Source organism: Borostomias antarcticus (assembly GCF_949987555.1).
Source record: "Borostomias antarcticus genome assembly, chromosome: 2".
In the NCBI taxonomy this organism is placed as follows: domain Eukaryota; kingdom Metazoa; phylum Chordata; class Actinopteri; order Stomiiformes; family Stomiidae; genus Borostomias; species Borostomias antarcticus.
The window spans coordinates 41029656-41039818 of record NC_140235.1 but is presented as its reverse complement, the minus strand read 5'-3'; the positions used below and the strand labels follow the sequence as shown (position 1 = coordinate 41039818).

Genomic DNA, 10163 nt, shown 5'->3' with positions numbered 1-10163 from the left:
ATTCTAAGGTACAGGCCAAGCAGTTCAGATTTCTTGCAAGACCAGGGACAACATTGCAACAGTCAACACCGTACAAAAATGTTCATCAAACAAAAGTATATTTTATAAAAAGTCACTCGGTATCATGAAACATTTCCCTCTGTAGAACAAAGCATCTCATGCATGCACATGTACATTTCATGTTTTACATCCACAGCGAAGGGATTCTGTCTTTCTCGGGACGTTTTCTGACCTTGAAACAAGAGCCTAACCCTATGTATTTGGCAAGGGGAATACAAGCATCCCTAACCATGTTCTGTCAACAAAGCATCAGTCCCTGTCATGATCTATCTATCTACTACACACTGCCAGAGGAGCCAGCAGCCTTATTATATTTAACGAGTCCATTGTGATCCTAGAACTGCAGGTTTCCAAACAGAGAGGGCAGGGTGTTGGGTTTGGGGTGCGGCTTGTAGCCGATGCGCTCGTTGATCATCTGCTCCCTGGTCTTGGTGTCGCCTCCGCTCGCGCCTCCGACCATGTCGCTGGAGGTCGCTACTCCGACCACGTCCACCTCATCGCGCTGCTTCTTACGGTTCTGAGACACAAACGGAAAGCAGAAGATTAGAACAAAGTGAGGGACAGGAGGTCTTGGTTGGCCCCGTGCACGCTGCCTACTCCCGGCTGTGAGATTACTTTTCGCAACCCAGTTTAGCAAGAACACCATAGAGTTTAGGGTTAAGGTTAGGGTCAGGTGTAGGGTTAAGGTTATGGTTAGGGGTTAGGGTCTTCCTTAACCCTAAACTCAATGGTGTTATAGCTAAACTGGGTTGCAAAATGTGTAGACGGCTGCCCTTGGAGGGACGACTGGAAGGGTTAAGAGCAGGGGAGAATTTCATCAGTGGACACTCCTGTCACTCTGTGTGTGTGTGTATCGGCATTGACCCCCCCATCACTATGCGCTGTGCAACCACTGTATGACAATAAAAGTTGTTTTAATTTGTACTCCACGTTTCACTCGGTCACACATGCATGTCAGTCTCAAGGAGGGGTTATAGCAGGTAACACTGGGGCTGCTTGTCTGATAATGAACTCTATCTGAGGCGTTATAGCAGGTAACACTGGGGCTGCTTGTCTGAAGATGAACTCCATCTGTAACTACTTACCTCCAGTTCTTTCTTCACACTCTCAAACTCCTCGGTGTCGTCCAGCTTCAGCTCCAGACGGGTGGGCTTCCTGCGAAGCATCTTCTATCCTCCTCGACTCTGATGAGAACAGATCATCAGTCTCCCTCTCCTCCACCCTAGAGAGCTGATAGAGCAGGGAAGAGAAGGGCGTCTAGTGGGTTACAAAACACATAGCTAGTAACGGTATCTTATAGTTATGTTGTGTAGTTATGTAACTTTTATTCCTGTATTCTATTTGTCCTGCTTTTTGTTTAAATGTCTATAATGACTTGCTTTTTGTTTTAATGCTTTTAATTTGTCCTGCCTTTTGTTTTAAATGTCTATAATGTCTTGCTTTTTGTTTTAATGCTTTTAATGTCTCATGTAAAGCACCTTGAATTGCCCTGTGGCTGAAATGTGCTCTATAAATAAACTTGCCTTGCCTATAGTTAGCTAGCTAACTATAAGTAGCATTAGCTGTGGCATGATTTGCTGATCCTTGGTTAGCATGTAGCTAGCTAGCCACACAAATAGAGAATGTTATCGCATTGGCAAACAGTGCCAAATACGTTTAACCAACTCTTAACTTAGTTAAGTTATCACGCACTAGTGCTAAGCTAGCTGCTAGCTAACCTTAGCTGCACCACAGCCATATTGAAATGATCTGCTTTAGCAAGTGAACTGGTAGCTAGCTAACTTAACCAACACAACTTTGAGCACATTTGAAGACATGACTGATCTATATTCAAATTAAAACTATACATAATTTCCCGATTCATGTTTAAACACCAAATTAGAGACAAGAACGGGTAAACATCTTACCAACCGGCGTTATTTATGAAGCGAGTCTCAGCAATACACGCTTCTCAGCCGCCGTACACCGCAAGTGCTTCTGGGAGATGTAGTTCTTCCCCTGCTATTTCCCTCCAGCTCGCTAGATGTCGCTGCTGGCTTTCCTGCGCCTGCGCGGTTTAACTTCCTGCACTCAGTCGGCGAGACAACGCGGGTACGTTGTGTTTTGATATAAAAGCAAGATACTTCTCTTTATACGGCCTCTGAAATAAAGTTATAAACGGAAAACAAAGCAGCAGGTAAAATAGCTTATCTTTGTTTGTATGTTCTATAACTTTTTGTTGTTGTTGTTTGTTGCCCTGTAGTAGCAGTAGACATGCTAACGTGCTAGCTAATAGCTATGTTATCACACAGCTAGCTATTATAGCTAGATTGCATTATCTATCTATCTAACCCTGCACTGTAACTTTTATTCCTGTATTCTATTTGTCCTGCTTTTTGTTTAAATGTCTATAATGTCTTGCTTTTTGTTTGAATGCTTTTAATGTCTCATGTAAAGCACCTTGAATTGCCCTGTGGCTGAAATGTGCTATACAAATAAACTTGCCTTGCCTATCTTGTGTTTCAAAAACATCCTCAGTGTTTTCTGATCCCAGATCAGGTCTCAGGATGTCTGACGAGGACGAGGCGCCCCTGGTGAAGAGGACCCGGATCTTCTATGGCAGCCTGGAGGAGAAGGAGAGAGAGAGGCTGGGCAGGGAGGGGTCAGGCTCAGGGAAGGATGGGGTCAAGGCCGGGGTCAAGGCCGGCATCCTGGCCGGGAACATCAACATCTCCAGCGGTCAGTCCTCTGGACACTCAGCATCAGATAGAGATGCAGGGATTGCTGTGTACTTTGCTATTTGCCTCTAGATAAAGTGCGGATTGATAAAGTCTAATTCTCTTTCTTTCTCCCTCTCTCCCTCCCTCCCTCCCTCCCTCTCTCCCTCTCTCTCCCTCCCTCTCTCTCTCCCTCTCCCTCTCTCTCTCCCTCTCTCTCTCTCTCTCTCTCTCTCTCTCTCTCTCTCTCTCTCCCTCTCTCCCTCTCTCTCCCCCTCTCTCCCTCTCTCTCCCCCTCCCTCCCTCCCTCTCCCCCTCCCTCCCTCTCTCTCCCCCTCCCTCCCTCTCTCTCCCCCTCCCTCCCTCCCTCTCTCTCCCTCCTCTCTCCCTCTCTCTCCCTCCCCCATCAGGTGAGTCTATGGACCTGGAGGAGCGCGTTAGCGAGCGGCAGACTGAGGTCCTCGCGGAGTTCGAGCGCAGGAAGCGAGCCAGACAGATCACCGTTTCCACCGACGACGCGGAGGTCAAGGCGTGCCTACGGGCTCTCGGGGAGCCAATCACCATCTTCGGAGAAGGACCGGCCGAGAGGAGAGAGAGGTGAGTGTTGCCAGTGTAGCGCTCTCTCTCTGAACTCTGCGCTGTGTTGTTTGGGTTCGACCCGTGTTAAGGGCTTGGCCAGGGCGGGATTCGAACCCACAACCTCTGAGACTGTCAGCGCACCTTTCAGGAGTGAGTTTAACCAACCATTCGCTACCACTACCTGGGACTCACCAGGACACGCTGTCACTCGGTTACATCAGCATGATGCTGTCCTTAACTAACATCTGACTTGTCTCATTAATGGAGAATCAAATCTAAATGTATTTATAGAGCACGTTTAAAACGACAACAGTCGACCAAAGTGCTGTACAGAGGAGGGTCCTGGGTAAAAACATAAGAACATATTCTCAATAAAACAAGGAAATAACATCAAAACAATAAAGACGTTGAACGTGAACAAGGCTTGGGAGAACCATGACAACTTCTCTCTTCCTCTCCTCCTCTCCTCCTCTCTTCCTCTCCCTCCTCTCTTCCTCTCCCTCCTTCCCTCTCTCCCAGACTGAGGAACATCCTGTCCGTCGTGGGTCCAGACGCGCTGAAGAAATCCAAGAAAGACGAGGAGAAAGCCAAGCGCTCCCAAGAGGAGGTAGCGTCCAGTGACCGCTGTTCTTTCCCTCTGCTGCCATTTTAGTTTACTTATTGTTCGCTTTTATACCAAAGCATAGATCCTTTCAATGGAGTGTTTGGTCACTAGGGCAACGCCTTGGTCCAAGTAAACCTCCGGGCGTCAACGGCAAAAGAGAAACGACAATCTGTGATCAATCAATCAATCAAAGCTTTATTTGATAATAGTCAAACTCTAGCAAGTCAAACTTTTTCATAATGTCGAAATTAACTTTGGGTCCTTGTTGTGTTTATTATTATTAACATATCTCGACTGTTCTGTCCTTGGGAGGTTCACGAAACGGCTGCTCGTCATTTATAACGTTAGTTAGCTAGCGGCGCTAACATTAGCATTGAGCTTTTTGAGCCGGAGCAAAGTGGTGTTGTTGTTTTGAATATGAACGTTCCATGATTCCAAGTCTGTGGTGAAACACGAGGGGTATCTGATGAAGGAACGGCCACTAACTCCTCATCTCACCTCTTGGTCTCAGTGTCAGGAGACCTGGTACCATGAGGGGCCCAACACGCTGAAGGAAGCCCGGCTGTGGGTGGCCAGATACTCTCTGCCCAGGTACCTACAGCTTGATTGACACATTGTTTATCCAATTGGAGACTGCACTGCTGATGACATGATTCTCGGTTCTCAGTGGTTGTCATGCAGTCACAGCTTGATACACTATGTAACTTTTCCGTTGTATGAATAAAATGGATGATTTGAACAAAATGGATGATTTGAACAAAATGGATGATTTGAACAGGGCCGTGAAGAGGTTAGAATTGGCGCGAGCTCACAGGGAGGTTCCTGAATCCACACGGACAGTAAAACAGCAAGAACTTCACAAGACCCTCAGGGTAGGACCCTTCTAGAACCGCCCTCTCATCCACTACCTATTACTCTCTTTCTGTCTCTCTCTTTCTGTCTCTCTCTTACTCCAAGTCTTATTTAGCCTCTCTGTGGTCTCTCTTTATCCGTGTCTCTCTCTCACTCGCCTCTCTTCCTGCCCAGAACCTGAATAACTTCTGCAGTCAGATCGGAGACGACCGGCCCATCTCCTACTGCCAGTTCAGTCCCAACTCCAAGATGCTGGTGACCGCGTCCTGGTGAGTCCCTCCATCCGCCACCGCACTGCCAGCCACGCCCCCTCCCCCGCCGGCCACGCCCCCCTCCCCCGCACGCCGTTCCTTAGACCCCTGTTCTAGAGACGTTCTACCTGACTGTTCTCCGGTTCTCTCTCAGGAGCGGCCTGTGTAAACTCTGGTCCATCCCAGACTGCACCCTGGTGAGAACCCTCAGAGGTAAGATCATCCCAGAACCTTCCACACCTCCATCTGTCCTCTGTTCTCTCCTTAGAACCTTCAACACCTCCATCTGTCCGCTCTGTTCTCTCCTTAGAACCTTCCACACCTCCATCTGTCTGCTCTGTTCTCTCCTGAGAACCTTCAACACCTCCATCTGTCCGCTCTGTTCTCTCCTTAGAACCTTCAACACCTCCATCTGTCTGCTCTGTTCTCTCCTGAGAACCTTCAACACCTCCATCTGTCCGCTCTGTTCTCTCCTTAGAACCTTCAACACCTCCATCTGTCCGCTCTGTTCTCTCCTGAGAACGACTAGTGTCCTTCTATTGGCTGGTTTGTTGTTATTAGGGTTACCTTTGAGCCGTTCTATTGGCTGGTTTATTGTTATTAGGGTTACCTTTGAGCCGTTCTATTGGCTGGTTTATTGTTATTAGGGTTACCTTTGAGCCGTTCTATTGGCTGGTTTATTGTTATTAGGGTTACCTTTGAGCCGTTCTATTGGCTGGTTTATTGTTATTAGGGTTACCTTTGAGTTTTTTGGGTGCAATATTCCTTTAATGCACCCGGTTGCGTCGTCCTCTTGGGCGTTGACCTCTGGTCCTGTCTCCCCCCAGGTCACAGCACCAACGTGGGGGCCATCAGCTTCCACCCCAAGGCCACCCTGACCCTGGAGGACTCTGACGTCAACTTGGTCTCCTGCGCCGTCGACGGCTCCGTCAAACTCTGGAGTCTGGACAGGTAGCGCCCGGCGTCTGTCCCCTGTCCCCTCTCCCGGTCACACAGGGTTTTATCTCTGGGCGTCCGACAGCAGAAGAATAGAGAGGAAGTAGGAAGGAAGAGAGTGTGTGTGTGTGTTGTTTGTGTGTGTTTGTAATGAAAGGGACAAGTCGACGCCAGTCGTATCTTTTAAGGTTGATAAAAGCTGCACACGCCAGGTAGATATGATCGTAACCCTTTGACCCCCCCCCCCTGTCCTCTCCAGTGACGAGCCGGTGGCGGACATCGAGGGCCACGCTATGAGGGTGGCGCGGGTGGCCTGGCACCCCTCCGGACGCTTCCTGGGAACCACTTGGTGGGTGAACACCGACCCCGCTAGCGCTGTCTCACACTTACACACACTAATGTTTCCCTCAGCGGAATGATAATAAAGACTAAGAACTCCTCTTCCTCCTCCCTCAGCTACGATAATAAAGACTAATAACTCCTCTTCCTCCTCCCTCAGCTACGATAATAAAGACTAATAACTCCTCTTCCTCTTCCTCCTCCCTCAGCTACGACAACTCGTGGCGCCTGTGGGACCTGGAGGCCCAGGAGGAGATCCTGCACCAGGAGGGCCACAGCAAGGGGGTCCACGACATCCACTTCCACCCCGACGGCTCCCTGGCCGGCACCGGGTACGACCGCCGCGCCTTAACACGCCCCCGCGCCTCAACACGCCCCCGCGCCGTAACACGCCCCCGCGCCTCAACACGCCCCCGCGCCTTAACACGCCCCCGCCTCCTCCTGTCCACATGTCGAAGTGTCCTTGGGCAAAGATACTGAACCCCAAATTGCTCCCAATGAGCCGGTTAGCACCTTGCATGGCAGCTGCCACCATTGGTGTGTGAATGTGTGTGTGAGAGGGTGAATGAGAGGCCTTCATTGTAAAGCTATATAAGTGCAGACCATCTACCATTGGTATGACGTCCTCGTGCTTCAACCCCCAGTCTTAAAACAACCCCTGAAGCCGGCGTAGAACCGCCACCCACGCCCTCACATTCCCAAACGCCATCCTCCCTATCGTTAGGCGTCGTCGGACCGTAGCGCGGCCGGCGCCGGTTCTATATTAGTCCGTGGGGGGGCGGGGCAGGGGGGGGGGGGGGGTCTGTCTAGATGCAGCGCTGGTAAAACAATGGGCTGATTCTCAGTGTCTGTGATGGCTGTAAACCTCCCAGGCTGATTAGAGACCGGTCCCCAGCAGGACACGGGGCTCTCTGTGTTCCCCCCCCTCGTGATCGTAGGCCGACGCCCCCTCCCTGTCGTTGCTCGGCTAGCGGCGCCTCCTGACGACCCTTCGGGGCGTTCCGCTCCACGGTGAAGCGGTCGGCGCCAACAGACCGCCTGTCATGTGTTCTGCAGTGTGAACGCTAGCGGACTGGGAGCAGGTCTGTAGACTGGACAGGTGGTCTGTAGACCTGTTAGGTAGGGGGTCTGTAGACTGGGCAGGTGGTCTGTAGACTGGGCAGGTGGTCTGTAGACCTGTTAGGGACGTGGTCTGTAGACCTGTTAGGGAGGGGTCTGTAGACCTGTTAGGGAGGGGTCTGTAGACCTGTTAGGTAGGGGGTCTGTAGACTGGGCAGGGGGTCTGTAGACCTGTTAGGGAGGGGGTCTGTAGACTGGGCAGGGGGTCTGTAGACTGGGCAGGTGGTCTGTAGACCTGTTAGGGAGGGGGTCTGTAGACCTGTTAGGGAGGGGGTCTGTAGACCTGTTAGGGAGGTGGTCTGTAGACCGGGCAGGTGGTCTGTAGACCTGTTAGGGAGGGGGTCTGTAGACCTGTTAGGGAGGGGGTCTGTAGACTGGGCAGGGGGTCTGTAGACCTGTTGGGGAGGTGGTCTGTAGACCTGTTAGGGAGGTGGTCTGTAGACTGGGCAGGGGGTCTGTAGACCTGTTAGGGAGGTGGTCTGTAGACTGGGCAGGGGGTCTGTAGACCTGTTAGGGAGGTGGTCTGTAGACTGGGCAGGGGGTCTGTAGACCTGTTAGGGAGGAGGTCTGTAGACCTGTTAGGGAGGGGGTCTGTAGACCTGTTAGGGAGGGGGTCTGTAGACTGGGCAGGGGGTCTGTAGACCTGTTGGGGAGGTGGTCTGTAGACCTGTTAGGGAGGTGGTCTGTAGACCTGTTAGGGAGGGGGTCTGTAGTGGACTGGGGGAGTTGGCTTCATTGTGATAGGCTAAGCAGCGCAAGTAAACGCATAACGACTACGTACTGCAGTTACATGGTTATAACAATAAAAGGGAGAGAGTGTTTGGAATGCAGTTCAGGGGGTCGGCAGGAAGAAGGATGAGGTGTGAAGGATGAGGTGTGAAAGCAGGCGTTCCTGATGGGGGTCCGTATGGATCCAGACCCTCGTAGTGGTCACCGTGTGAAAGGTCCTTAAACCCCCCCGTTAACTGGTTCAGCAAACTCACTCTGTCTCTCTCTCTGCCCCCCTTTCCCCATCCCAACACATATACACCTTTCTTTCTCTCTCTCTTTCTTTCTTTCTTTCTCTCTCTCTGCCTCTCCCCCTCTCCTTTTCTTCTTTTCTCTCCCTCTCTCTTTCTCTCTCTCTCTCTCTCTGCCTCTCCCTCTCTGTCTCATTCCTTTTCTTCTCTTCTCCCTCTCTCTCTCTCTCTCTCTCTCTCTCTCCTCAGAGGTCTGGATTCGTTTGGTCGTGTCTGGGATCTGAGGACTGGTCGGTGTGTGATGTTTCTGGAAGGTCACCTCAAAGAGATCTACAGCATCCACTTCTCTCCCAACGGGTACGTAAACAACAACACACCGACGATCACAAACACAAATAACAACAGGAGCGTTCGTTTGTAGATATAATAAGTAAATATAATATGTATATTACGTTGCGATAGCATGCATACATTGATATTCATACACGTGGTTCTTCTCTCTCCAGGTTCAACGTAGCTACAGGAAGTGGAGACAACACGGTCAAGCTGTGGGACCTGCGCCGGAGGAGGTGCTTGTACACAATCCCCGCCCACCAGAACCTGGTCTCGTCCGTCCGCTTCCAGCGTGAGTTCCCTCCCCCCGGTTCTGTAGGCTCGGCCCGGTCCAGGAGAACCTCCTGAAGGCCGTAAGACACGGGCCGACGTTCCCAGGTCATGTGACGTGCGATGGTGGGACGCTGGGGTGGTTCGGAGGATTGAGAAGGTTTAGCAGCTGCTGTGTGCTGTTATAACTGGTTATAACCTCCTAAAGGAAACGGGGAGAGATGTAACGACTGGCTCTGCTCGTCTGTGTTAGAGCCGCTGTTGTGTCTTTTCACACAATGTATTTTTCTATAGGGATCTGTAGAACAAGTAGTTGAGTTCCTGATTCTGAACTCGTGGGCCCAGATGCGGCCCAGATGTGGCCCAGATGTGGCCCAGATACGGCCCAGATGTGGCCCAGATGTGGCCCAGATGTGGCCCAGATACGGCCCAGATGTGAATCCCAGACGTCTCATGAAAGTAAAGACCAGGTCGGTTTTCTCTCTCTCCCTCCACGCTAATCTTTTCTTCCTCTTCCTCTTCCTCCGTCTCTTCCTCAGCCACCGACGGCCACTTCCTGGTGTCGGGAGCCTACGACAACATGGCGAAGGTGTGGACCCACCCGGGCTGGTCCCCGCTGAAGACCCTGGCGGGCCACGAGGGCAAGGTGTTGGGCGTGGACATGTCCCCCGACGGGCAGCTCATAGCCACCTGCTCCTACGACCGCACCTTCAAACTCTGGATGTCCGAGTGAGGGGGGAGAGGAGGAGGAGGAGGGGGAGAGGAGGAGGAGGGAGGAGAGGGGGAGGGGGGAGGAGGGAGAAGGAGGAGGAGAGGGGGAGGGGAGGAAGAGGGGAGGAGAGGGGGAGGGGAACGACAGTCATAACCAGGAGCAGTTTGGAAACTGTCCCGCCTTCCAGATAATTTTCTATGACTTGTTTTAGGTTTTTTTCAGCGTCATGCCAGTGGCGTGAATCGTCTTTCTAAATCGTCATTTAGGTATTGGTTTTTAATAAAAGCTAAAAACTCAATCTTGGATCTTGTGTGTCGTCTTTCACAATGATGTCCATCCCACCATGACCCCTCGAACCAGAAGCCCCTCCCATCCTCTGTGGTGTCCATGTTTGTTTGTAGAGGTCAGGGAAGGTCAGTGAAGGTCAGTGAAGGTCAGTGACTCTGCTGTCTC

At 51.2% G+C, this 10163-nt stretch overlaps 2 protein-coding genes across 3 annotated transcripts; one reads left to right on the top strand and one right to left on the bottom strand.

The window, feature by feature from the left end:
* Positions 1–119: 119 nt before the first annotated feature.
* On the bottom strand, positions 120–2000 carry cdc26 (cell division cycle 26 homolog). Of its 2 annotated transcripts, none has more exons than XM_084460882.1 (3): positions 1972–2000; positions 1146–1290; positions 120–577 (listed from the first exon to the last, which is right to left on the bottom strand). In XM_084460882.1, the coding sequence occupies exons 2-3, from the start codon at positions 1224–1226 to the stop codon at positions 395–397; spliced, it is 264 nt and encodes an 87-aa protein (XP_084317008.1). In that variant the 5' UTR covers positions 1227–1290; positions 1972–2000; the 3' UTR covers positions 120–394. The 2 variants fall into 2 exon arrangements, with proteins under 2 accessions (XP_084317008.1, XP_084317007.1); XM_084460881.1 differs by having other exon boundaries at positions 1968–1999.
* Positions 2001–2123: 123 nt separating this feature from the next.
* On the top strand, positions 2124–9731 carry prpf4 (pre-mRNA splicing tri-snRNP complex factor PRPF4; the record flags this gene model as incomplete). The annotated part of the gene is made up of 14 exons (XM_084450981.1): positions 2124–2236; positions 2594–2778; positions 3167–3353; positions 3855–3942; positions 4451–4530; positions 4718–4811; positions 4966–5060; positions 5197–5255; positions 5870–5993; positions 6238–6327; positions 6527–6649; positions 8645–8752; positions 8902–9020; positions 9538–9731. Exons 2-14 carry the CDS (start codon positions 2607–2609, stop codon positions 9729–9731), a joined length of 1533 nt encoding a protein of 510 aa, XP_084307107.1. The 5' UTR covers positions 2124–2236; positions 2594–2606.
* Positions 9732–10163: the final 432 nt, after the last annotated feature.